This window comes from Molossus molossus, unplaced genomic scaffold (genome assembly GCF_014108415.1).
Source record: "Molossus molossus isolate mMolMol1 unplaced genomic scaffold, mMolMol1.p scaffold_m16_p_14, whole genome shotgun sequence".
In the NCBI taxonomy this organism is placed as follows: Eukaryota; Metazoa; Chordata; class Mammalia; order Chiroptera; family Molossidae; genus Molossus; species Molossus molossus.
In genome coordinates, this window is record NW_023425349.1 from 18,824,255 (window position 1) to 18,852,006 (window position 27,752).

General features: G+C 57.4%; 1 protein-coding gene across 1 annotated transcript in view; it reads right to left on the reverse strand.

Annotated features, from left to right (window-relative positions):
* The window catches only part of COL27A1 (collagen type XXVII alpha 1 chain), a 128,079-nt gene that overhangs the window by 23,386 nt on the left and 76,941 nt on the right, over positions 1 to 27,752 (reverse strand). The window contains exons 25-40 of the mRNA XM_036261231.1: positions 25,854 to 25,907; positions 24,042 to 24,095; positions 23,774 to 23,827; positions 19,958 to 20,011; positions 14,475 to 14,528; positions 13,934 to 13,978; positions 13,807 to 13,851; positions 13,485 to 13,538; positions 12,568 to 12,621; positions 11,712 to 11,765; positions 10,339 to 10,392; positions 9,375 to 9,428; positions 4,968 to 5,075; positions 1,426 to 1,479; positions 1,217 to 1,324; positions 110 to 163 (exon numbers count right to left, since the gene is read on the reverse strand). Of these exons, the coding sequence (XP_036117124.1) occupies positions 110 to 163; positions 1,217 to 1,324; positions 1,426 to 1,479; positions 4,968 to 5,075; positions 9,375 to 9,428; positions 10,339 to 10,392; positions 11,712 to 11,765; positions 12,568 to 12,621; positions 13,485 to 13,538; positions 13,807 to 13,851; positions 13,934 to 13,978; positions 14,475 to 14,528; positions 19,958 to 20,011; positions 23,774 to 23,827; positions 24,042 to 24,095; positions 25,854 to 25,907 (954 nt within the window). The remainder of the gene's footprint in view (positions 1 to 109; positions 164 to 1,216; positions 1,325 to 1,425; positions 1,480 to 4,967; positions 5,076 to 9,374; positions 9,429 to 10,338; positions 10,393 to 11,711; positions 11,766 to 12,567; positions 12,622 to 13,484; positions 13,539 to 13,806; positions 13,852 to 13,933; positions 13,979 to 14,474; positions 14,529 to 19,957; positions 20,012 to 23,773; positions 23,828 to 24,041; positions 24,096 to 25,853; positions 25,908 to 27,752) is intronic.

Here is a 27,752-nt window from a genome sequence, read left to right on the forward strand (position 1 = left end):
GACTATGCATCTCAGTGCCTGAGGCTGGCCCCAGGTGGGAGGTGGTGGAGGTGGAGGACCCAGGCCTGCAGGACAGGGTTCCAGAGAGGGGGAGGTGAGGCTTCCTTACATGGTAACCAGCCAGTCCTGGTTCTCCTTGGGCCCCCATCCGTCCTGGAGCACCCTACGAGAGGAGGAGACCCGCGTTGGTACGGGGTGTGGCTCTCACAGCAGGGACTTGGGCCCAGTCTGTCCCCAGGGCTCCATCCCCATTCAGCCCAGCCGCCCGGCACATCTACTTCACCCAGCACCCAGCACCCAGGCTGAGGTCGAGGTGTCTCACTGTCCCCGTGTCCTGGAGCTCCCTCCTCCCCCTCCCCCACCCCTCCTCCCAGCTCCAGTGGTTCCTAAGAGCCGATGGCTCGATTTTCCCCAACTTCGTGAGCAGAATGGTTACGAAAAATTAGACTCATGAACTTACGGTTCAATTATATCAAACACAAAGACAACAAATATTCAAAACTCACTTCTTCCTAACTGTTTTACATTTTGCAATGCGTTGCCTAGACTCGGGAGGCTGTCACATCTATTGCACCTGCACCGTGGGAACAGCAGATACCAGAGCACCTGCCCAGCCTCGCATTCGGCGGCCTCAGGCTGGCAGCACGTCCACTGCGGAAACGGGCCCGCGCCACAGGCCCGCGCAGCGCTCACCAGCGCCCACTGGAAGCTCAGAGGTGCTGTCTGCCCCCCTGCAGCTGTGACAGCCCCCCTGCAGCTGTGACAGCCCCCCTGCAGCTGTGACAGCCCCCCTGCAGCTGTGACAGCCCCCCTGCAGCTGTGACACCCCTCAGGCTGGCAATGCCTGGGTCAGCTTTAGAGGCAGCCAGGGAGCTGCAGCGGCCTCACCCTGACCCTCGTGACTCTATTGCCCGCGGGAAAACTTGTTCAGTGAAAGCACGCCCAAGGGTCTGGTTCACTAAGATTAAGATCAAGCAGGATTTGTTCATCCGGGTCTTCAGGAGACTCCCGGACCTTGTCATGTTGTGAGAAATCCTCTGTGCGTGTGCACTTTTCCAGGACAGGGGCTGCAGTTTCCATGATTCAAAGGAAGTGGCTGGGACAACGGGTGTTCAGCAGACAGCCGGAATGGGGGACCTCCCTTTCTGCCCTTGGCCCCTCTGCTCCATGACTGACCCCACCCCACCCCACCCCACCCCACCCAGAGAGTGCTCACCGTTGGTCCCAGGGTGCCCCGGGACCCTTTTGGGCCTGGGGTACCAGGGGGTCCGGGGTCTCCAGGGGCTCCCATCTCACCCAGCTGTCCTTGGTAGCCCTTGGCACCCTGCAGTGAGAGGAGAGACAGCTGTCACCAGGCCTCTGGTGGGAGGTGAGGGGAGAGGGGGACAAGGGCAGATCATGGCAGGAGGAGGTGGGGGGTCTTACCTTGGCCCCGGCCCGGCCCTTCTCGCCTTGCCTCCCTGGTTTTCCTTCGGGACCCTGAGGGAGGCAGCGGGAAGGAGAGAAGTGAGTGTCGCGGAGGCAGGCCCGAGCCGCGTCACAGCGCGAGCCAGGGGGCGACTGCCTGGGTCCACAACTGAGTCTGCGCTCGCTATCCGCACGACCTGACATCCTGTGTGAAGTGGGCACAGGGCCGAGGGGTCAACCTGGCGGTAGGTATCATGCTCTGCAAGGTACCTGGTCCATAGTCTGTGATGGTGTTGTCATGGCGACTGTTGGGCAGCCAGTGGGAACAGCTCTGCACTGAGAGCTTGGTTCCTGCCTGCAGATGTCAGCAGCTGCCCTGAGAATGCCCGTGGCTGAAACTTACAGGGAGGTCAGTAAGGCTTCGACTTCGTGTAAGGGAAACATGTCTGCTCCAAAGACACCACATGGCAAGATGTACCGCAGAGGACAACTCTGTCCCTGAGGGGAGCGCCAGCCAACCCATCCTGGGCCCTCAAGAGGCAGGAAGCAGCGGCCCTGGAAGGACTGAGCACAGACCGTGCTGGTTCTGGTGCTGAAGTCCTCACGTGACCCTAGACAAGTCCCCTCTCTTTGAGGCTCAGTTTCTCCACCTTTACCTCGAAGGTCTTGAACTGGCCTTGTAATGTCCAGTATGGTAACCCTTCGCCACATGGGCTACAGCGACGGAAGAACTGAATTCTCAATGTGATTAAATGTTGACGCGTTTGAAATTAAATTTAAAAACAGACAATTCGATTATTGGAAACCTTTCAAGTGCAGTAGGAACAAGTTGGGATATGAATCTACACTTTCAACTGTGAGTTTTATGAAATCTAAATACAGACCAAGTTTTTTCCATGAGAATTTAGCCTCTGAATGGAGAGGTACTAGAAGTGTAAACTCGACACTGGATTGCAAAATACCTTATTGATCATTTTAATATTGATAACATGTTGAAATGTTTGTATTTTGAATATACTGGGCTAAATAAAATGTTACCACTGTTAATTTCGCCTGTTTCTATTTACCTTTTTTAGAATGTGACTATTAGGACATTTTAAATCACACACATGGCTTGTATTCTGTTTCTATCAAAGAGTCATAGTCTTGACAATCTCAAAGTCTCTTGTCCCGCCAGTGACAAAATACTAACAACTGTCCCAGCCTCAACCATGGCCAGGCAATGTGTCTACACTCATCTCATTCCGTTCTCGTCACAGGGCTGGGAGGAAGGGGCTATGGAACCCATTTTAGAGCTAAAGAAACCGAGGCTCAGCGAGATGGAGGCGTTGTCTGCAGGTCACCAGCCAGGTGAGAAATGAGACACGAATGCCCAGTGTCTAGGTGCCCCTTGGCCCAGGCTGGTCCTGGCAGGGGCACTGTGAAATCGGGACACGGGGGCTGATGGAATTTGCGGGTGGACCAAGGCGACTGTAAAGGCTGATTCTGTCAGAGGAGAAATGAGTCAGTGCCAAAGTGTTCAGCACAGGGCCCGGGAGACGGAGCTGCCTCGGGACAGGACAGGCAGCCGGCCTCTCGTTCTGCTCGGCTCTCTCTGCAGCTGGGAGCACCCCCATGGTGCGGAAACCCTGAGTAAGTGCTGGCGCATCCAGTGGGTGAGGCTGTGGGGCCAGAAGGAAGACTTTTGCTGGGCCCTCGTCCATATAGACTTATTTCTGGAAAGGCCCCGATTGCTCATAAAATTCTATTTTTAAATACTCAACTGTTTCCAGCCACAGAGTGGGAGATACTTGTTCTGCAGCCCTGATGCCAAAGAGATTCCAATACAGGGTTCTCGCCGCCTCCATCACCTGACACACACTCAGTCGGGCCCCAGCCTGCCTCTTTCCAGTTCCAGTATATGAGAATTGGGAGTGACAGCGAAATGTGACAAAGCATTGCCACCACCACCACCACCACTAAAACCACCTCATCACCACGTCCTCTGTCACCACTGCTGCCACTGCGATCTCTATCACCAACTCTACCACCACCATCATCACCATCATCACCACTATCACCATCACCATCATCACAACCATAACCACCATCATCATCACTACTATCACTACCACGATCAATATCATCACTACTACCACCATTACCACCATCATTATCACCACCACCACCATCACCACCACCACTACCACCACCACCATCACCATCATCACCACCACCACCATCATCACCATTATCACCACCACCACCATCATCACCACAATCACCATTACCATTATCATCACCACCTTCACCATCACCACCATCATCACCACCACTAACATCATTATCACCATCACCACCACAACCACCTTCACCATCACCACCACTAACATCATCATCACCATTACCACTACCACCGCCACCACCATCACCATCATCACTACCACTACTACCATCACCACCACCACCATCATCACCATTATCACCACCACCACCATCATCACCACAATCACCATTACCATTATCACCACCACCACCACCATCATCACCACTATCACCATCACCATTATCACCACCATCACCATCATCACAACCGTAACCACCATCATCATCACTACTATCACTACCACGATCAATATCATCACTACTACCACCATTACCACCATCATCATCATCACTACTACCACCACCACCACCACCACCAGCTTCCAGTCATTTCCTTTCCCAAATTCATAGAGACAATCTATCCTTTTAATTTCTCCTACATTCTTTTTAAAAATATGTTTTCATTGATTTTTTTAGAGAGGAAGGGAAAGAGAGATAGAAACATCGATGGGCTGCCTCCTGCATGCCCCCCACTGGGGATCAAGCCTGTAACCTGGGCATTTGCCTGACTGGGAATCGAACTGGTGACTTCTTGGTGCACAATCCACTGAGCTACACCAGCCAGGCAAGACTTGCATTTGACAAAGTGCTGGCCTATCCGCACTTTCATTGACTTTTCATAAATGAGAACACCAAGGCTCAGAGAGAGGCAGCGATTTGTTCAAGGTCATCCAGAGAGTGGGCGCTTGAACCAGATCTCAACTTTTGGACTTCGGGTCCAGGGCTATTTCTGTCACATGTTTTTGCCCATTCCACAATCATGATACTCAAAAGCTCATTTAAAAAGTGCCACTGGGACGCAAAGTTATCTCAGCACACATTCCTTCCAAATCCTTCATCACACCAAGGGCGGGACCCAGAAAGGGCAAGGACAAGTGAGAGGTCACACAGCAAGTTGCTGATAGAGACTCAGGGCCAGCGCCCCTCCTGCCGAATCCGCCCTGTTAAATTCAGTGCGGTGGAAGGTGGGGTTGGGCAGGGTGTGGTCCGGGGAGCCAGGCTGATGCAGGGCACGGCAGCCAGGCCAAAGAGAGTGCTACGACTCTGATGGTGCTGGGAAGCCACGGCAGTACAGGTGGGGAAGGAAGGACCACAGCAGAAGCCCCAAAAGGCCTCCCGCCCCACTGCCTGACACAGGCTCGATGCTGTTCGCCCCCAGGAGCCCTAAGTGCTGGCATGCAGCCAAGTACACTCACCCGGACGCCAGTGATGCCGGGAGGACCGGGGGGGCCATCCTCACCCATCAGTCCCTCCTGGCCTTTCTCACCACGTATGCCATCAGGCCCTTGGTCACCCCTGTCCCCCTGGGTGGGAAGGGCATGAAGAGAAGAGAGAGAAAGAATGAATTAGTCATCAAGCACAACAGAGGTCCCAAAGCTCAGGGCTCACCCAGATGTCCACAGCGGACCAGCCTCTGATTCCCTGATGCTTTCTGGAGCCGCCTGAAGGGCTGGGCTGGCGTGGCCTGGCCGGCACAGGGACCATCCCCGACACGGCGATTGCTAGTGTCCACGCCTGGGCCCGGGAGGGGGTGGCTCAGGACAGAGAGGACCCTGACCACACCTACCCCACGAAGTTCACAGGAAGGGGCCAGGTTCAGGAGACCAGCTGTCTCCAAGGCAGACACATGGGGAAGACAAGAATTGTAAAAAGCTGAAATAAATGTGTATAAAGAAAAAAAGTTTGTCCTGGCCAGTTTGGCTCAGCGGTTAGAGCGTCGGCCTGTGGTCCGGAGAGATCCGGGTTCGGTTCCTGCTAAGGGCACGTACTTTCGGTTGCAGTTTGTCCCCGGCCCTGGTTGGTCGTGCGGGTGGCGGCCAATCGATGTTCTCTCTCATTGATGTGTCTCTCTCTCCCTCCCTCTCACTTCCTCTCTCTCTAGAAAATCAATAAAGGAAAAGAAAAAAAAATTTAAATAATAAGAGGTGATAGTCTGATTGCTGTATGCCAGTCTCAGAGCAGAGAAACAATGGTCCCAAGATCACACAGCCAGTTAGCCATGAACTAAGCTTCACAGGCACAATCCAATCAGACCGCACAGCTCCAGACTTGTTGGTTAATGTCCTACTCCTCGGTGAGCACGTTTCCCTGCTGTCTGCTGTGAGGTTCTCCTCACTGGCTGCAGAACACACCCCCTGGCGACACAGGGCAGCCAGCACTTACACAGCACTGGTCATGTCTGGCAGCGCTGTCAGAAGGGGGCAGGGCTCCTGCCCTTGGCCCCATGGCCAGAACCGGTATGAGGGGTACAGCGTAGGCAGTGGCCACAAAGGAGGTACGAGGGGTGCAGCGTAGGCAGTGGCCGCAGAGGAGGTAGGAGGGGTGCAGCGTAGGCAGTGGGCGCAGAGGAGGTACGAGGGGTGCAGCGTAGGCAGTGGGCGCAGAGGAGGTACGAGGGGTGCAGCGTAGGCAGTGGCCGCAGAGGAGGTAGGAGGGGTGCAGCGTAGGCAGTGGGCGCAGAGGAGGTACGAGGGGTGCAGCGTAGGCAGTGGGCGCAGAGGAGGTACGAGGGGTGCAGCGTAGGCAGTGGGCGCAGAGGAGGTACGAGGGGTGCAGCGTAGGCAGTGGCCGCAGAGGAGGTACGAGGGTGCAGCGTAGGCAGTGGCCGCAGAGGAGGTACGAGGGTGCAGCGTAGGCAGTGGCCGCACAGGGGCAGACAGGGCAGTGCCCGCCAGAAGGCTGCCTCCATCAGGGCTGGCAGGCCCGGTGGGACCTCCGGCCAGTCTGAAGGTGGCTCAGCGGTGACTGTCAGAGAGGCCCTTGGGAGAGGGTATGAAGTCATGGGTACGAGGAAGGGGTGGGGAGCAGCAGAGTCTCTGCCAGTTTTGTTTCCTGGCGCCACACTTTACGAGGGACACAGATAAACTGGTGGGAGTCCAGGAGAGAGCGGTTCAGAGGGCGTGGAGCCGGAGCGTGGGAACAGGGTCGCTGAGAGCACGCACTGCCGACGGCCCTGCGGGGCCTGGGCTCAGGGTGCAGAGGGCTGGTGGGGGGGGGTGCTGGGGCAGTTTCTAGCTCAGCCACGGAGAACTTCCCAAAGGAGAGGGGTCCAGAGAGGACACAGATGAGGGACAGACTCCGAGCCAGCGTGTGGGCCAGCGCAGAGCAGATCTAGAAAGAGACAAGCAGGTTGCTCTCTGAGGCTCCGTTCCACTGAGATTCTCAGATCCCTAGCGGGGCCTGGCAAGGAGCCAGGGGGCTGGCCCTGATGACCCTCCTGCAGACTCCCCTGGCTGCAGGGTTCCCCTTCTGGCCGGTCATCCCTGGCCACCTCTCTGCTAGCTCTCAGAGGTAGGCAGCCTGTTCAGGCGGCTGAGCTGGTTTTCAGCGAGGGGCCCTAGTCCAAGCCCTGCAGGGGCTCTGTCTCCAGAGATCTCCAAGACCCCCACAGCCTGGGCTCTCACACTGCTGGGGTGGGGGTCCCTGATCCCACGCAGAATGGGCTCTGGGGGTTCTGGGTAATCCCGGAGTTTGAGGACATCTGCCAATGCCCAGACAGCCTTATCAGTTGCCTAGCTCAACTCTCTCAACTTACAGATGAGGAAACTGAGGCCCAGAGAGAGGCGGAGACTTCCCAATGCCAAGTGTAAGTCAGTGGCAGGCACTGACGCGTCCCCAGGGCTGTGGTTCCTTCTGGTGCCGAGGTTCCGTGCTCAGGGACAAGGCCTCCCTCCCCGCGGGGTTACCCCGCCTAAGTGCAAGTCTTGCTGCCACTTCTCCCTCGCGGTGCACTCCTGGGAAAGTTCCCTCATTTGTAAAACCACCACCGAAGTGCTCCCGTGAGGGCTGAAAGATTGCTCCGTGCAAACAGCTTCGCACAGCCTCTGGCGCACGTGCGGGATCAAGGTTCGCTGAGACCCAGCCACCCCACGGTCCTCGCCACCACGGATGGCCGCTTGTCAGCGAACTCCGCAGAGACCATCGGCATAACAGCACTCTATCAACTACAGACTATGCACCTCCCAGGGGCTGTTTCGCCAGGAAGGCCATTCTCAACAAACACCATAGAGAAAACACGCTCTCCCGGGGTTCGCGCGGGGACCAGGGAAGACACCACACATCTGCGTGACTCCTCTGGCCCAGGGACTGGGGGAGGGCTGGCTTTGGAGGGAGTGAAAGAGGAAGCAGCCAGGGCCCAGGAGCCGGGACTGGAAAGACTGTGAGGCGCCAGCCTGGACACCCCTCCCAGCGCACCTCAGCCGCGAACCCCAGGAGAAGGCCGCTGCCCAGAGCGGGCAGCCTCCGCAGGGGCTGTTTTCTCGTCTGTTGAGTGGGGATGGCAATGCACCGAGCGCCCAGGGTCACGGAGGATGAAGTGGGTCATTCATATCAAGCTCTTAAGGCGGTGGTACAAGCACATGGCCAGCACACAAAGCATTTTGGCCAGAATGTTCTTCAACATCACCGAAGAGTGAACGGGCGCTTGGCACAGGGTATGGAGAGGCCCAGGGTGTGGAAGGGAAAGAGGCCGACAGGGGGCGCTCTCGCCATTGCAAGAAAAATATGGGGCAGGTGAATGGGAGCCAGCCAGGGACCTTTCAGCAAGGCATCCTGGGAGAGGGGAAGCCCGGACCCTGAGCAACTGTGGGGGCAGGGCAGTGGGGGTGGGGGTCTAGAGATGCAGGAACTCAGGCCCAGAGAAGAGGGTTGCTTATCGAGGTCACATGGAGATGAATGGATGACCGAGGGAATCCGGGACATGGCACGTGGGACCTGGGCTGGGTAGCTGAAAGCCCACTGTTGGGTCAGGGATGGAGGCCAGGGACAGGCCTGAGCTGGAGGCAGGGCGGTATTAGAGACCAGTGCTCAGCTGCCTGGGAGTTAAGGGGGGCTCCAGCACCTCAAGGTTCTAGCATCTGTGGCTAACAGAGGACACAGCAGGTCTGAGTTAGGCCCACTTGGTTTGCTGCCAGTAAGCCCTGGGTTTGAGTTCTGGATCCTCCACTCACAGCCACAGACACTGGATGAATACATCCCTACCTCCCTCTGAGCCTCACTCTCTTCACCTTTACAATGGGTGCATGGTGCAGAGAGCAAGCCGAGGCTTGGGTCTTGGCTGTGCTGTTATTAGCTGCGTGTCCTCGGGCAAGTCACTTAACCTCTGAGTCTCAGTTTATCTAAATACAGAACTTAGCCCATCGCGTTGATCAAGACCCACATAAAGGACTTCACATAGTACCTGGTACCTGTGTGACTAGTCCTCCGTAAGCAGTGGCTTACAGGGCATGGGTGGTGATTATTACTTTCCTGATCTTTAAGGATATTTGGAAGATAATCAATAGCAAAGCCGCTGGCTCTGGGCCTGGCATAGAGCAGGTGTTCAGGTTCCACCCTCAGTCGAGAGACGCTGCTGTTTTGAGGAGAAGGGAAGTGGAGGAGGGGAGGGTGGGGAGAGTCCTCAAACCCCTGAGCAGGGTGGGAGGGTGGGTGCTGGACAGGCCCCCCTCACCCACTCTCAATGGGAACAGCCAGAGGTCTGCTCTCAGAGCTTTTGGAAACATGGTGCTTCTGGGAGAAGTTAGGGTTAGACAGGAGGGCGGGCGGGGGCAGGAGGCCGTTCCAGAACACCTCCTCCTCCCCAGGCCCTGCACCAGGACACTTACCTTCAGCCCATCGGGCCCTGCAGGGCCGCTGTCACCCTCGAGGCCCGGCTCTCCCTGGAAAGCGTGGTGGGAAAAGACAAGGAGACATTACTGGCTTCCCCCTCTTTGGGGCAGGACCCCCCAACCCCTGATCTCTAGGCAGTGGGGCCCTGGCACCCACACAGTGGGTGGCTGAATCTGTGAATGAGCAAGAGGGTGGAGGCACCCACTCAGTTCCTGGAGAGGAGGGGCAGACCCCTGCTGTCTGCAGGGTAGGCTGGGGGTGCTGCATGAGGTGTCGAGTTTGAAATGGCTGGTCACAGAGCCATTGTGGTTGGTTGGTTAGACTGGGAGGCAGTGTGGCCCAGTGGTTGAGAAAGGCCTTGCTGTCAGGCAGACCTCAGTGCACCACCGGGTTTCCCAATCACTGGCAGCTGACCACAAGCAAACTATTCAGCCCTCGTCGGAAAACGGGGCTCACCCCTCGTCCTTGCAGGGTTTCTCCAAGGCACGGTATAAGCACCCACAAATGGCAGCCACTGGGGATACTATTTCTGGAACTGGAGTGAGCCCTCACAGAACTCCCTGGTGGAATCCCATTTCTCAGATGAGCAAAGTGACGCCACCCCTCAGACTTTCCTGCCAGCAAGTCTGGGAATGAGACCCAGACCCTGGATTAATCCAAAAGAAACCAATTTCTTGGTTGCAGACCTGCTTAGAGACTTGGAAATGCTACTGCTAATGTGTGAGAGGGGGCGCCACTGAGCATGCAGTGAGCCCCAACGTTTTGCCCACAGAAGGCTGTCCTGTGAAGGGCACCTCCACACTGTGGACATGCCGACCCATCAAGAGCAGGGCGCAGAGGTGCGTGGTCTCCTTCTGCACGTGAGGAAACAGACTCAGGGAGGTTGAGTAAATCCCTCCCCAGTCCAAACACCCCTGGGGAATAAATTATTCCAGGGAGAATAAATTTGCGTCAACTTACCCGCTGCCCAATGAGGCCCTGCTCCCCAGGGGTGCCCAGAGGCCCAAGGTCACCCTAGGAGAAAACAAACACAAGTCCATGGGGTGGGCAGGGCCAGCCCCAGCCCTCACAAGCTCTGATGAGGTGGGTGGGGGCGGGGCGCTCCTTCTTCCCAAGACCTAAAGAGAAATCATATAACCAGAGCCCCTGCTTCCTCCAGCCCTGGCCACCACCACCATCATCACAGCCCACTTCTATGGTGCTGTTCTAAGTGCAATGGACCCTGTGACAATGCCAGGGTTAGGGGCACCATCGGATATCTGCGTATCACTAGTGGCCCCGCAGACGCACATGCCCAGCCTTGGGGTGACCCTTGAACAACAGAGGTTTGAACCGCACCAGCCAATGGAAAATGTCCTCGTGTGAGTGAACGTGCGCAGTTCCACCCTGTGTTCAAGGGTCAACGGCACATTTTTATTTCACACACTTAATTCTCACAACAGCTCCCAGGAAGATACCGTCCTTTTAGAAATGAAGACACTGAGGGTGCACAGGGCTAAGGAATGCCCAAGCACGTGGCTATTGGGTAACAGGAGCAGCTCCACCGAGACTCAGCTGCAGAGACGGCAGCTGGCGGCCACCTCTTTACTCTCCCTGAGACCCTCGAAGAGAAACCCCACGAGGACGAAGCCAGAATCAATGCCACCCCCGCCCAAGACACCCAGAAAGCGCCTTTCCTGCGGTGATTTCCGAGCCAGGCTCTCCCCACTGGTGTCTGGGGCACGAGGAGGAGGCAGAGCTCTGGAGGGGGGGCCCTGCCCCCTGTCCCCACCCGAATGGTCCCACTTCTGTTTGTGTTGTGAATGGGGTGGTTTTCTGCATTGTTCCAGCCGAGATGGACTGTTCCAAGCCTGGTCCAGTTCCCTCTGAATGGCTGGGGGACTCAGGCTCGCTGGGGGTGATCTGCCTCCAGCCAGCCCCACCTCAACCATGCCCCAGGCCGCCAGCATCCTCAGCAGCTCCAGGGCCTGCTGGGGAGCCCAGCCCTCTTCCAACCATGGAGCGGGAAGGGGCTCTCCCCAGAGCCCAGGTATCCACAGGCGCTGATTTCCCGGCAGGTAATGAGGGGCATTGGTGCTGAAATGCAGATGGTATCTGCAGGCCAGGAGGTAGGGCTGCCCCAACGTGGGGTCTGGCACATGCAGGGGTCGGGGCAGGGACTCTGGGACGGCTGGGCCCTCTGCCGTGGCCATGGCCGGACCCACTCCCTAGCCAGGTGCACAGAGAATCCATTATCCTGGGCACAAGAAAGACCCGTTTCTCTTCGGGGGCAGGACGGCTGCCAGCTGGGCTGCTTTCAGCAAGTCATTTTGTTCTTTTTCTTCCCTCCTCACCTTCATCCCGGCTTCCCCGGGAAGGCCCGGTTCGCCCACTGCGCCCGGCGGCCCCTGCAAGAAAATGCCATTGGTGCTTTCCAGAGCAAGGGCTGGCCCTGGTCGCAGGGGAGGAGATAACGGAGGTAGCCCCAGAGAGGGCAAGGGACGTGCTCCAAGTCACACAGTGTGAGACACAGAGGGGTCTCAGAGCTTGGAGCTGGGACTCGGGACATGGAGGTGACTGGGCTCCGGCTGCGGAGCCGCGACCTCTCCGGAGCAAGCTGGAGCCTTCTCCGTCTCCAGCGGTGTGGTTTACCACATCAGGGCCCCTTGGCAGGCACATGGAGGAAAATTTCATGATTCACAGGAGGCCAGGGGAGGAAGCCAGCCACTGTTGTGTGCGGAGCTGAGTGATCGCAGCTCCCCTCTGCAGCCAGGCCGGGAGGACAAGGGTGGGAAGTGGTCCTGAGTTATCACCGTTGGCATGGCTGCAGCCCTTGCATAAACCCTGGGGCTCTCCCCAGGACACGGCAGGGGTGTCTGAGGCTCCTTCCAAGCTCCTTGCTGCATAACCTCAAGATGGCTGCTTCTGCGGTCACACCTAGGCTGGGTTGAGGTCCCGCAGGGTGGGGGCAGGGGCATCGCTGCTTTTCCTGGTGCCTGAAAAGAGGCACTGCCAACTCCCACCGCCACGCGGTCTCAGCACCCTGCACCCCCCAGTGCCCCTGGGACTGGGAGCCCTTAGAGTGTATCGACCCTCTCTGCCAGGGTGGCACCCTTCAGTCTCTGCAGAGACCCCTAAGGACACAGGCTGGGAGGGGCTGACACTTCCTCGGCAGCATCACGGGACAAATAAGGGTCCCTCGGCACTCACCTTGTGTCCCATCTCTCCTGGAGGGCCAACTGGTCCCTGGGGTCCCTGAGGGCCCTAAGACAGACGGATGCAGATAGTTGGGAGAAGCCAGCCTGGGCCCTCGTGGGGGTCTGAAGCTTAATAAGGCAGTCTGGGGGGGTGAGCACCCACAAAACCTGGGACTGTGCAGCCCACTCCCACCCTGGGCCACATGGAAGGTCCCAGTGTCTTCTGTGTACCCCTCCAGTCCGTCGGCACGCTCCTGTTCACCCACCTGAGACCCAGCAGGGCCCTCCCCTGCTCTGACACCTTCTGGTTCTGGAGCCTGGCTCCCTCTCTTCCCTCTGCCTAGATGCCCTTCCACCTCACATCCACTTCTGGGAGCCCCCACCCCAGGCCCTGGTCAAAAGGGCATCTGCGTGGGCCTCAAGATGTGGGGCTGCTGTGCGGCCTGGGGGCCAGGACCACCCCGTGCTCTCCTTGCCCCGCTGGGGACTCTTCCTCCAGAGTCCCGGAGACTCTGTCCTCCTCGCCATCCCTGGCAGGACCACTGCTCACGGGCTCGCTGACCCTCGGGCTGTCCCCACCATGTCGGCTCTCGCCCCTCCAGCGGCTTGTTCATTTGATCTCCCCTCCCTCCCGCCCGCCCTTCTTCCGTTTTTCACTGTGCGAAGCACTCGATACACATTTTCTCATTTCATCCTTACGACAGGTTGGCAAAGACAAGAGGAACCGCATTCCCGTGTTACTAGCAAGAAGACTGAGGCTGGAGGCTTAGCCTGAACCCAGAGCACCTGCGCTGCCCAGCCAGGGCTCCCTGTCCGGTCAGCCCCAGCACTGTCCCCAGCACCGTCCATCTGGAACTTCTCTCCCCGGGGGGCCCAGCCCACACCACCTGCCAGGGCAAAGATGCAAAGGGGGAGGGGACGAGCACTTACCGGTTCTCCTGGGAGGCCCTTGGTGCCCGGTGGGCCTGAGGGACCCGGGATGCCCTGCAGGGACAAACAAGGTGGCTTTAGTCCCTCCACGGCCTTCACCCTGCCTGTCCCTTGGCCTCAGCCAAGTGTCGCAGCTTATGAGGGTCCTACTCCCGCCCTCCGCTGGGTGACGGGTGGGGACCCCGAGTCAGGGAAGAGGCCTGCTGGAGGCCTTCAGTGCGGAGGTGGACCAGAGCTTTGGTTTCCGCCCCGAGGGGAACTTGGCAAGGGGCCTATTATCGTCCCACACAGCCCACAGCATTCCAACAGCGGTGATACGTACGGGAAAGCCTCGTGTGCCCGAGTGCCCTCGCTCACCAGCCGCGCCCTGGAAGCACATTGGGGGTCATTAGAGGCCCATGTCACAAAGCAGACAGCGGGGAGGGGCTGGCAGCCGTGGTCTGACGTACCTGCTGCCCAGGCTGGCCCAGTCTGCCCTGCGGTCCTGGAGGGCCCTGGGGGAGCAAAGCACGCGAAGGTGGAGAGGGTACTCGGAGGCCCCTTCACAGAGAAGGACCCACACTCCCACGGGAGATACGGGGAACCATGGGATCCTCCCCTCTCCCCAGTGTGCAGGGGGGGAAACCGAGGCTGACAAGGGGCGTGGCTTGTCACAGTGCTCTGGGTCAAGCACAAAGGACCAGGTGCTCCTGAAGGGACAGAAGCAGCCTAGGCTCTCAGGGGCCCGGCACGGTGTGGGGGCCCAGAGACCACACGGGAGTCCTCCCCACTCTGTCTTCTGTGCTCTTATTCCCTCTGTGCTGTCTCAGCTCCTCTCGCGGTCCCAGCCCCGTGCTCGGGGCTTGGGGGATGGGGGGTGGGCTGGATGAGCTCTCGGGCACCTCTGCTGTCCCCAAGGAGCCTGGTGCTGAGGAGGAGGTGAGCCCTGGCTCCGGGGTTCCTGACCCAACACAGGAGGTGAGAGGAAGGGCAGGCCAGGGGAATCCATACCTTCAGACCCCGGGGCCCCTGCTCCCCAGCTGGTCCATCTGGTCCTCGGGGGCCCTGGAACAGGGAAAAGGGACTAGCACAGTGGACAGCAGGGGTCTCCCTCGGGCTGGGAACCAGGAGCGTGGGGCTGCCCAGGGCCTTGGGCTTTTTACCTCCAGAGCCTGAGGTTCCCTCCTCCTCCCATTTCCTGCTCATTCCCCTGAGGTGGGTCGCCCTGTGCAGTGTGCCTGCTGAGGTTCTGCGCGGAGGGGTCGCACGGTGGACTCAGCTAGAGGCCTTGCCATTTCAGAACAGGGTGGGTGGTACATTTAAACCCTGTTTAAAGACACTTTGGGTGGTCAGCCAGCCAACCCATTTCACAGACATGGAGACTGAGGCCCAGAGCCAAGGGACACAAGGCCAAGTCCTCACAGCCAGGTCTTCAGACTCTGCCGTCACGTGATTTTCCCAGAGCACACTTGGGCACAAACAGGCATATGAACCACCGCCCTTGGGGACACTGACAGAGAAGGATCTGGGGAGGGTCTGCTGTGGCCACAGCTCCCCCTCCAGACAGATGTACAAGCTGATCTGGCCTAGGTCACGTGAGGAGGGGGCAGGGACAGGGCAGGGGTCAGGTGTTTGTTCCCTGGAGTTCTGGACTCAGGTCTGACCCTCAAGACAAACTTCTTGGTCTTTGGAGAGCTAGGTGGCCCCCTGTCAGGTGGAATGCCCTCTTGCACCCACTGCACAGATGGGAACACTGAGGCCAAGGGAAGTGATTTCTCTCAGGTCTCTCAGCACGTTAGCGGCTGGTATCCCTTCCAGGGTGCCACCCACTGCCCCCCATTTCCCCTCCATGGGATGGGACACAGATGGGACAGGGTCCCCTGGAAAGGCCTCCACAGAGAACACACGGTGTCTGTTCTGCAGGGGTCGGCAAGGCCGTGTTCAGGAGACAAAGGATCCTATGAAGGAGGCTGGCCCACCCAGCCCGGGAGCTTGGGGACCGGCCACACAAGGGGGCTGGGAAAGTGTCTGGGTGGAGGGAGGATGAGGGATGAGAAAACAGAAGAAATTACTTAAAAACTGAACATGGAAATTTTCAATTAATAATTGAGCTGGAAAAAGTGACGATTCCTCTTATCAGCTGCGTGGGGCTCCGGATGTGTCAGCTCCTCACCAGAGCCATAAATAGCGCCTCGCTGACTAAGTGAACCAGGGCGGGTGGCGAGGGCTGCAGCTGGGTGGTTTGGTGGGCCCAGTGCTGGGCACAGCGGTGCTCAGGAAACGTTACGTCTTAGAGACAGGGGACTGCTCCCCGCTCAGCCTCAGTTATCTCATCTGAGAAATGGAAATGAGAAATCTCTGCCACAAGGCAGGCACTAATGCCCATGGGCAACTCAGCCGCTGGCCTGTGTAGTAGGTGCTCAATAAAACCTGGCTGCCCGAGGAGCTGCAGGCTCCCGAGGGCCAGGGACACAGGGGAATGGCTCAGTGAATCTGCACTCCGTCCTTCCTCAGAACAGACAGCTTATATCATGGCTGAGAGTTTTCACAGGTTTGAGGCAAGGTTTGATGACCAGGTGTGTGGTCCAAGTCCTGGTTTTGCTGCGAGCCTACTGTGTGACCCCGAGAAAGCCCCTTTCCCTCTCTGAGAATCAGTTTCAGGTGGACACAGTCAGACCATGTGTTAGGTTTACACCCCCAACCACCATCCTGATTCATGGAGAGGGGCCTGGTGGAGACATGGAGATGGGGCCAGACTGGGGTGGGGCACCCAGGGTCATGGGAGCCAGGGCAGAGGCTGAGCAGCGGGATGGGCACCTGGGCCTTTGAGAGACGTCTTCTGGCCGCTGGCCTCTGCCTCTAGCTGAGGCACAACCTCCCAGGAAAGGGGGAACTCCGAGAGTGGAGCAGAGGCCCAGGGTCGAGGGCTTGGCCTGAATCACACAGCACCCTGTTTATCCTAGGAATCAAAGCCCTTCTGGGGGAAAGGTAACAATAGTAACAATAGCAGTAGCAATCCAGTGAAAGCTACTGCCCTTATTTTACAAATAAGGAACAGCCTATGATCACACAGCTAGCAAGAGCCAGAATTTGAACCCAAGTCAGCCAGATGCCCATTTTTTCCCCACCACGATCTGTCATTGTGTATCAGTGTGAGAGTGAGCTCCCCATCATAGCGGGTGTGCAGGGCCTAGAACAGCCTGCCAGGAGGGCTCTGCATTGGGGCAGCGTGTTAGAGAAGACGTCCCAAATCCCTGTTACCTGGGAGACTCTGCTATGCCCTGGGAGCACCAGCCAGCTCTGGAGCTGGGGCTGGCTGGGAGAAAGGGGACCAAGCTTCCTGTCTGGAGGAAGGAGGCCACGGGCCCCAGACACCATCCTTCCCCAGCACCACTGTGCAGGGAGAGCAGCGAGGGCGGCCACACACTTGCACCCTTGCTCTGGCCACTCTGCAGCCTGTCCTGTGTCTTGCAGGTCCCCCTTGCCTGTCCCCACCTTCCCCAAAGGAGCACAGCTGCCCCGCCCTGCTGGAGACGGGTCGGGGTCTCTGTCAGAGCCACAGTCTGTACTCTGGGAGCCGCTCACTACCCAGGAAGGTGTTTGAAGTCACAGCTGGGGCTTGGCGGAGAGGACCCCACGCCTGGGACAGAAAAGCTGCCCAGTCGCAGCTCTTGTGCAAAAGGGATGGATGGCAGAGAGGGAACGAATCTGTGCCAAGCACATCCTAGGCACCGCTGCCTATCAGGAGCTGGCCTGTGCGAGGCACTGACGACGGACGAATCCCATGGACATCCGATGAGGTCGGTTCTGCTGCTGACCCATTTGACAGAACAAAAAGTGGAGGCTCACAGAGGGGAAGTCGGGGTTCGGGGCCAGGTCTGCTGAGCTTTAAGCCTCACTCACAGCAGCAGAGCCCAGTGTCAGCACCCAAATCTCAGGATCCTCCCAACTTTCTCAAAGTGGATACGTGGAGTCTCCCGTTGTCTCCAACATTCTGCCCCAGCATGCAGCCTTCCTGGCAGCCTCCTGTATGTCCAGACCTGCACGCCGCCTGTGACGGGGAGCTCACTCCCACACTGACACACAGTCACTGGTAGTGGTGAATAAAAGTGGGCATCCGGCCGACTTGAGTTCGAATTCTGACTCCTTACAACTCCTTTGTGACACCACCTACCAAGCATTTGAGAGGTTAAGACGCTGGACTGGGGTCTTAGAGCTGATCATTGGGAAGCCTGAGACTTGCCCCTATACCTGTTGAACCCCAGAGCCTCCACTCTTTCAAGTGGGGCCCGTGGACCAGACTCTGTCAGTAATTCTACCAAGAGCAGAGGGTCTGGGCTTCATCCTGCCTCTGGCTCAGTCCCTAGTGCTCATGTTGCCCAGGGCAGGGTGGAAGAGGACTGGGGCAGGGGAGGTGGGGAGTGGGCAGCAGGGCCCATCTGCACGTGGGCAGGGGACCTCCAAGTCCATCCTCCATGGCACATATTGGGAAACTGAGGCCCAGAGAACAGCAAGGCCTTGCGAAGGTCACAGAGCAAGCCGGGAGCTGCAGGGGCCGGGGTGGGGGTTGCTCAGAACTGAACTCCTCGGCAGCACAGTGGGTGCCTCCCTGGCCTCCCCTGGCCTCCCCTGCCCTCAGTTAGCCCATCTGGGAAGCGGCCAACAGTGGCTTGTTAGGCAGGGGACCCAGGGGGCAGATGTTACAGGTCTGTTTCTAATTATCTATTTTTTATGAAAATGTTCCTTAGAAGAGCGGTCAGCCAGCCACGAAAAGATGGGAATTCGGGTTAGAAATACATAATACGCCAGGATTTGCTCATTCGCTGTTAAAAAGCACCTCATATCTGCTCTTATGTATTTTAAATAAATGAGTAATTTTTATATTTCACACATAAGACGGGTTAGAATTATATAATTCTATAATTACCCACATTAGAATTATATAAACCTTTAGATGCACATTTAAATGGTTTCACTTTGAATCTTGTTAAATCCATGGGTTTTGCATTCCCGCCCAACCCAGCAGGGGAGGCCGGTGTTCGAGAAGCTCCCCTCCCAGCCAGACTTTGATGTCACTGGGAGCCTGGCTTTCCTCAAGCAGGAGATACATTCTTCCAGCCACTGCTGGGAAGGGGTGCCGAGATGGCTGGAGGGAGCTCAGAGCGGAGGGGGGCTGAGCCTTACATCTGGAGGAAGGGGCGGGGCCTGGGCCAATGCAGCTCGCCCTCCAGCTAATGTGACCTCCGAAGGGAATGTACACAAGGCCAAGGTGGGACCCGGCTGTCAGGGCCTTGGTCCACTTGCAGAGACCCAGGACTTGACTCTGGGAGGGGCTCTGCCGGGCCAGAGGAATGCCTCTTAATCCCCCCTTTCCCAGGCTGACTGCTCCGGCCATCTGGTTAGGGGATGATTTAAAACCACTTGAAATTCAGCCAAGAGAGGCATACTCATCACAGATCCCCTGCATGGCACCTGGAGAACAGGCCTGGCTGCCTGTACTACCTGTGCCAGCTCGTTCCTTTTACAGGGCTGCACAGCCTGGCACCTGTGCACCAGGCGCCGGAAACCACTCCATCGGCCTTCCCGGCATGATCGGAAGTAAGGCTGCAGTCAGCATGCAAAAGAGCCAGATTCCCTGAGTTCAAATCCCAGCTCTGCCACTTTCTAGCTCTGCAACCTGAGGCAAGTGACTTAACCCCTCTGTGCTTTATTTTCCTTGTCTGCAAAATGGAAATAAGACTAGCACCTACTTTATAGGGTGGTGGTGAAGATTAAATGAGTTCATGTATGTGATAGATGGTGCCTGGCACATAGTAAGTACTAGCAATTACCTCTTGCTACTGTGCTCAGGCTAACCTTTGCTTAAAACACTCTATGGCTCCCCATTACCCTTGGAGCATAGCCCATAAGCCTAGCTTTGGTGTTGGAGTCCCTTCTTGGCTTGGCACCTGCTGATTCTTGGTCTCATCCTTCTCCCCTGTTCCTCTGTGAACCAGTGGGGATCCCTGAACATGCCACACCTCTTGTCTTAGGGCTTGCCCTCGGCCTGGAGTCTGGCATCAGCTCAAGCGGTGCCCTCTCCCAGAAGCCTTCCCTGGCACCCTGTCCGGGCGGAGTGCCTCCTCCAGGCTCCCAAGCTGCCCTATGCTTCCACCAACAATGTGTTCATGACCCTAAACTGTGTTTGACCAACTTGATTGAGTCAAAAGGCAGACAGTGGCTGCACAGAGCAGGGAGAAGTAACAGGAGTTTGAATGAATGAATGAACAAATGAACAAAGCATTGGTGCCACAGAGCCCATCTGTGCCCACTGGATGGCAAGGCCTGATGCTCAGCAATGGGCTGGAAAAGATGAGTGGGCCCCCCGGTGGGCCTGGAAGCCCACCTGCCACTGTGCCAGTCAAAGAGCACAGGGCTGGGCAGAAGACAAGGTACAGGAGGGGGTCTCCCCTGCAGGTGACCAGTGTCAGCGCCCGGGCCTGGGCCCCACTTACCCGGCGTCCCTTTGCTCCCCTCATGCCCGGTGGGCCTCGAGATCCCGGAGGACCCTGTGGGGAGAAGAGTTTGGAGAAGCCCTTTGTCAGGGAGTCAGTCCAACCCTGAGGGCCAGGAGCGAGGGGCAAAGCTTGGCCTCTACAGCTGCCCTCTGCCCGGGCTTGGCAGCTTCATAGCAGAGGGTTTGGCCCAGGGGGAAGTCTGTCCTGCTAGGAGACGTGAGGGTGAGCTACAACCTTGAGCAGGAGTCTGCCCTGGGTTCGTGTGGGGGCCTCTACCCCTCCTGGGATCCGCAGTGGGAGAGGCCTCCCTGGATGAGCCATTTCCTTCTTCTTCTCAAAATCAACAATCAGAAGCTACATGACATTTCTGAGAAAAGGGTCTCCTCCAATCCCCATGTCCTCTTTTGCCCCCATCAGCAAGGAGAATGTGGCAACCCAGTTCTGCCTCCCACCCTGACCCCGAATATGACGGGAGAGCTCCCTGAAGGCCCGGAAAGAGCCCTGGGGTAGGAGAGGTGGGGGGAGGCTTGCGCGGAGAAGGGGTGAAGGAGGGGGCGAAGAGGAGGGAACAGGCCTGGCCCGCGGAGGTGCCCAGGGATCTGGGATGGATGTCGGAGTGACAAGAGGCACATGGGAGAGACAGGCAAGGAGGGACAGAAAACACAGGGCTGGCTTTGTTCCTTGAATTCTGAGCCCTGGGCCAGCACAGGCCTATGAGGTGGGTTTCGAGATCTGCGGAAGGAAGGGCGAACACCGGACAGCTGGAGGTCGGAAGGGAGAGGAAGGCAAAGACAGGAAGAGGTGGTCTCACCACCCAACTCCTCTCCCGGGTTCCAGCCCCAGCTCTACCCGTCAAGCAGCGACTGCACCCCGTGGCCGGCCAGGACCCCTCCACAGCTGCAGGAGCCCCCCAGCTCAGCGCCAGCATCAGACTGGGCGTGCAGATTTTTTTACAAGGAAGAGGCAGCCTCAGCCCCCTCCAAATACCAGGGAGAGGCCCGGCTCTGTTTGTGGCCTCAAGAAAAACTCCTCCAGCTCCCATCTCTCCCCCCCTAAGGCCTCGAGGGGTGCCGACCCTCCCACTGCTGCAAGGGGCTCGGTCCCCACCTGACCCCTTGTCAGCCCAGCAGGCAGGGTGCGGACCGAGGACTGGCCCAATCAAAAGGCAGATCTGACTCCTGGACGGTGAACCCGGAGCCCGGGTGAGAAGGGACCGTTTCATGGAGGGATCTCAGACGGCAGAAGGCACGCGATGCATCACTGGGAAACCAGGAGCCAAGTCTCCACTTACTGGCAGTGGAATAAAGCGTTTAAACGAGCCAACTGCTCCACCAGAGAGTAGATTCAAATCCCAGCTCTGCCACTTACTTATTCTGTGACCTTTGGCAAGTGGCCAACTCAAAAATTGGGACAAGAAGACCCCCTGCCCCCTAGAGCTGCTGAGAAGAAAAAATGATCTGGAAGGTCTCAGTAAAGGGTAGCCAAGAGCCCTCTTACAGGTGAGGTCAGAAACTGGGGTTCTCAGGACTCTGTCCCCTCCCCCGTCATGGAGATGATAATCTTGGCTGACCTCAGGGATCACAGAAGAACATGGATGTTAAAGTGGAAAAATGGGAAAATGCCAATCAGATGTGAACAGTGTTGTCAGAAATGTCCTTTACTAGTAACAGTCTTACTAATAACTGGTAATTAGTGCAGCTAACAAGTAGTAATTATTATTGCTAATACCATTCATTAAGCACTGAGTATATGCAGGTACTTTGCTAGGCGATTACGTCATGAATGAAGTCACGTGTCTCATGACACTCTCGTAATGACAGAGGTGGGGAATCAGAGGCCAGTGCCTGGACTTCCCCACTGTTTGCCCACCTCCCACTGGCCTTCCATTTTGTCCCAGCAACTCCTGTCCACGCTTTCTTCTTCCCCCTGGACAGAGGGGCAGACTGAGGCCCAGGGAGGCTGAAGTCCAGGGATTCTGGAGCGAGAATTTGACAATGGTCCCTAGCATCCTTGTACTCGGACTTTGACCTTGGGCAACTCCCACGCTGACAGGTTCCAATCACTCCGTTTCTAGGAGTGTCTCCTGGGCCCTGGTATTCAGGTCCTGTGAACACTGGGGAGGGAGGTGGGACAGTAGCCTTTGCTTGGGGGGCTGGGACCCTTGGAGTCCAAGCTGGGTGCCTCAACCTACAACCAGCCCATCCAGCCTCAGGCCAGATGTGGCTTTTCCTCCTCCTCATGAACCAGAGAAAAAACATGCCCCCGAGGGCCCAGTGTGCTGGCTCCTGACCCCAGCTTCCTACCTCATCAAAAGGATTGTGGGTGGCAGACAGAGCTCCCTATTGCCTGGCACCCCGTGTTTAGATGACAGTTATTTGTGCCCAGGTTTCTCACACCTAGGACTGTCTGGCACACAGTAGGTGCTTCGTAAAAGCCTGTTAATGAGTGCGGGAACGTTTATCCTTGGCACCACCACTCCACACTGAGAATCTTAAAGCAGAGCTGTTTCGGAGCCTTCTGGCGCCTCTGGAACCAAGCACAGGCCCTGTGCGCACTGGGTGCAACGTCTGGGAGCTGAGCCCTGGCCTGCTGGCTCAGTTCTCTGGGCATCGTCCCAGGCACGGAAAGGTTCGATTCCCGGTCAGGGCACGTGCCCAGCGTTGCAGGCTCAGTGCCTGGTAGGGGGCCTGCAGGAGGCAGCTGATCGATGTTTCCCTCTCACATAGATGTTTCTCTCTCTCCCTTCCTTCTCTCTAAAAATCAATTTTAAAATATTTTTTAAAAATGTATGGGAGCTGAGTTGGCCTTGCTTCCCTAATTGCTGCAGAGACTGGTGTGTGCACACTTCCCTTGGGTTCAAGTCTGCAAAGGCTCCTGTGGCCTCCTTCATCAGACCCTGGGGGCCCCTCAATCCAGCCTTTGGAGGGACGGGGCAGCCTGAAGTCATTATCCCCCAACCCTGCCCGGGGTCCTGACTGGGCTGGGCCTGCTCCTCCCACAACCTTTTCTCCTGCCTGAAGCCCACACCCCCACTGCCCAGAGTGGGCTCCCAGCCCCGAGCCCTGGCCTTGGTTGAAGTGAGTGCCCTTGCCAGTCTCCAGATCCTCTATCAGCACAGGCAGAGGGACCAGAAGTTCCCCATGTTCCAGATGAAAGCCAGCCCTCCCTACCCCCATCACCCCAGGGAGAGCAGAAGGGGCCTCTGAATTGGGGTGCTCCTACCACACACTCCCCACCCTCCTGCCTCTCCCATCCCTCCCTCCCTGCCTTGGGACCCTCAGGACTTTCCCAGGTTCCTCAGTCATCACAGGAAGCCCCGCATCCTAGGCTCTGACCCTGAGCCCATGTGTCCCCAGCGTTGCCCAGTTCTTCCCTCCCTTCCCCATGGCAGGCATTTCCTGTTTATTGGGCTCCCCCCCCCCACACCAGAATATACGCTCCCAAAGGACAGACATCCTGGGACAGCTTTCTCTGCCTTGTTGATGGCCGCATGCCAGCTCCTGCCAGGGCCAGGCACATATTAAACAGCACTTCCCGAGTGCTAACGGCCGAGATGCTCCCGTGTGATGAGCTTCACCCGTAATGAATGAACATCGGCCGCACGGTTTCATTTAATTGGGGTAATCACACTGTCACGGCCACAGTCATGTTCTCTGTTTCTCCGCCAAGTGAAATTCAGGCGCGGAGTTCAATGAGCTGCCAGGGAGCAGTGGAGCTGGGACTCAAACCCAGGTCTGTCTGACTCAGAGGCCTGGACTCTTCACCCTTACGGACAGTGGGTCTGAGTTCAGGGAACAGGAGGGCTTTGCTTACCGGGGGTCCGGGCTCTCCAGGGGTCCCAACACCACCTGGTGTTCCAGGATGACCCTGTTCAGAGAGGAGAAAATGAGAAACTAGGTGGTAGAAGTGCCTCTTCCCCCTTCAGTCCCACCTGGGCCGGCTCAGCTCCAGCCCCGGGACACGGCCGCAGCCAGGCCTTCCGGAGGGAGGAGCGAACCACCCCGAACGCCTGGGGTGGGCAGAGCGGAGTTGTCACTGTGGCAGACAGGGGGGCACAAAGGAATGCAGACTGGCTTCTTACCATTGAACCCTTGGGTCCAGGTGCTCCTGGGGGTCCCATCATGCCCCGGTCACCCTGTGATGGAGACAACAATTTAGGGAGGTCACGGCTGTGGAGTAGCTCCGGGGGGGGGGGGGGGCAGATACAGAGAGCCTTCCAGAGGCCAAACAGGGGCAGGAGCTTCTGGGATTTTACTCCGCAGAAGCCCAGACCCCCAGCAAGTCCTGGGAGGCCTCAGTGCCACTGCAGCATGCCACACACGGGCTTCCCCCCGGCAAGGAGGTCCTGACCACAGATACGTTAACTGCGTGTCCCCTTTGATCTGCGCCCACGTCACATGGTCCTCATTAGGCCTGGCATTCCCCAGCTGGGCAAGTCGAGGCAGAGGTGGCAATGGAAGGCATTTCTTTCATTCCCCTCACCCCCTGCCCAAACCCAGCTGAGATGCCGGGGACTCAGAGATGCAACCCTTTCCCTCTTGACGCATCTTGACAAACAGGCAGAGAGGGTGAGTGCAGCAGACAGAGCTAGGGCCGCAGGGCAGGGGCCCTGGGTTCGATTCCTGGCTGTCTCTGTGAGGCCCCGTTTCTGGTGTCCGGCCTCCTAGCCATCAAACATTTGTTGAGCATCTACTATGTGCCCAGCACCATAGGCTAGACCCGGAACACAAAGTGGTGGGTAGAAGTAAGTAGCTCCTGCTCACATGGAGTGAGACCCAGTGTCATGAAGAGATGGAAACGAATCACCGAAACAGAGGTAAACTGGGGTAGAGCAGGGACAGAGAGGGTCTCAGAGCCAAGGCTTCCCACAGGGGACTGGGCTCTCCTGTGCAGGGGTATGGGGGGCAAGTCCCTGAGGACGTGCAGCTTGGCCGGGGAGCTAAGGGTAATTGAGGGTCATCGAGACACAGGTGAAGGGGTGAGAGCGGGAAGCGTGGACCTGGCCGTGGGGGCTCGCGCGGTCTGTGGGGGAGGGGCGTGGGAGAAGGCAGTTGGCTCCGATACTGCACTGAGGTGAAGCAAGATGTTACCACGGAAGGCCGCGGGGGAAGGGCACACTGGGCTTTCTGCACTGTTTTTTTTGCAACTTCTTGTGAATCTATAATTGTTTCAAAATAAAAAGTTACGTTAAAGAAAAGAAGAAGAGGGGGAGAAGGAGGAGGGAGAAAGTGGTGGCCAGAGGGTCTGGGACACGGAGTGATGAGGCTCCGAATGAGCCTGCAAAGGCAGGTGGGTCAGAAGAGGGAGGCCTCCCTTCTCTGGGCCTCAGTTTCTCCATCTATCCAGTAGCCATAACACCAGCTCCCGCGGGGGGCCTGCCCGAGGATGAGATAAGCCCAGGGGGGAATGGAAGCCACAGGCTGGTGGCAGCTGGGCACCTGCAGGAGGCAGAGCAGCTTAGCAAGCAAAGCGTGGCCTTGGGCGCTGAACCTGGCTCCAAAGCCACTCTGCCTCTTTCTGTCTGCGTGACCTTGAGCAAGTCACCTCCCCTCTTTGAGCCTTGGTTACAAGGTTCTCTGAGTGTCCAGATGCCCGGGCAATGAGGAGGGACCAGGAGAAAGAAGTCTGAAACTCCCAGGTCATCTGCCCCTTCATCTTTTTTAATTGATTTTTTAGAGAGAGAGGACGGGAGAGAGAGAAACATCACCGTGAGACAGAGATATTGATCGGCTGGCTGCTTCCTGCACGCCCCCTTCTGGGGAATTGAACCGGGACCTCTCAGTCCCTGGGATGACGCTCAATTCACTGAGCCCACCAGCCGGGCCCCTTTATCTTGTTAAAATTGCAAAACACAAGCTCTGTTGGTTTACATGTTCCCTTCAACACAACTTACCTTTTCTCCCACGATTCCTGGCTCCCCAACCAGACCAATGAATCCCAGAAGTCCCTGTAAGGAACACGGACGAAACAAGAGACAGGCGGGAGCCACGTGAATCAGGGCGTGCTGAGTTTCAAAGGCGACTTCCCTGCAGCTTCCTTCCTCTGGGGCTGTCTCCCCGTCCCCTGCCCCACGCCTGGCACTCCGGCCGGCCCGGGGCTGCCGCCGAGAGCTGCCTCCCGGCACCGTCCGACTTCCCTCACTCGCCAGATGGTTCTCGTTCCGGAGCCAAGCGGCGGGGCAGCTGCCAGCACCCTGGGAGCGCCACCCGCTCTTCCTGCGCCAGAATCGGGCTGGGAGGCGGCCACGTTCGGAGGGTGGCGGCGGTGGGGAGGCCCTGAGGCTGTGCTGGGAGAAGGCCGGTCTGCGAGAAATCTGTCCCTATCTTCTGGGGCTCTGGGGCTATTTCAAAGAGAGAAACAAACTCGCTGGCCAGGATAGAAACACCAGAGCAGCCTTTGCCAAAAGACCCGATTGAAATCTAGGAAGTGGAGGCCTTTTTACTGTCTCGTGAAAGGCTTCCTCTCCTTTCTGAAAGGGCGCGCACACACACACACGCACGCGCACACACACACACGTGCACACACACGCGCGCACACATGCACACACACACGCACACACTGTGGTTCCTGTTGCTCCTTTTAACTCCACTGGTGATAACTTGCCTCCGCGTTCCAGGGGGCCTTCTAGGTGGCTGCAGGCCTGTCAGTTGCCCCGAGCCAGCAAACAGACGCACCACAAGGGTGAACAGCCTGGAGGGGTTACCCAGGAAGGCGGACAGTTCCTTGTCCAGACCCTACACGCCTCTTCTAAGGACAATTCGAGCTGAGGAAGGTCTGGCAGGTTCAGAGGTGCCAAAATGCCTTTGTAAGAACCTGGGTTTGCAGCCAAGAGTTGCTGGGAGAATTAGGAAAGACTGTCCTCAAACTATATCCAGAAAGGAGACTTTGAACCTGATCAGAAATAGGTCAGAAGTTGTGCACTCAGCCAGTGAAACGCTAAGCTGTCAGTCAACTCAAGTGACAGAATGATACCCAGTTCCACAGGGTTAGCTCTGTGGCTCTCAGAGTCCGTTTAAAAGTGGCGCCTCAGGCCAGGACGGAGTGTCTTGCTGCTGCAGCCTGGGGCTATGTGGTTCCAACGCCCAAGCACCTGTCCCTCCATCGGGACCTCCAAAGCATGTGGCTTGAGCAGGGCACAGACCTCCTGGGCCCCCAGCACCATCACAACACCTGGGGCGCCCTGGTTCCCTGGGCTGAGACCCTTTGGGGTCGAAGTATGAGGTGAGCGAGTGAGGTGCAAGGTATGAGGTCATGGCTAAGAAGTCACAGAAAATATCTGAGTATTTGACTCTTGCAACAACTTACTTTAAAAGGAAAATAAATCGGAGCATTTTCAGGTGTAGCACAATTAATAACGACCATCATTTAATCTTCAGGTTTGTGGACCCCGGGCCAACCACAGAGCCTCTCCGAGTCTCGTCTATGGAACGGAGGACTTTAGATAAAGGTCCCTGCCCACCTCCCGGGCTGTTCCGATACTGGAGATAACACATGGCGCACGTAGGCACTCGGGACGGGCTGTTCCCCGCCCCCCCCCCCCCGCCCCATCCTATTTATTTTCAGGGGGCACGGGGTTAAGACAGAGGCCTGAGCACCCCATAAGAGAGCTGTCAGGCACTTAGAGGATGCTGGGTGCAGGGAAGAAAAGCACCTCTGTTACGAGGCCCCTGCCCGACTGGCCCAGGGACACAGAAATTTCATAGCTACTTTAAATTTATGGCTTGTTGGGTCCTGGAAGGCAGGCGGGTCATAAACCTCAAACAAGAAGCCACACAGGATCCTAATGAATAAG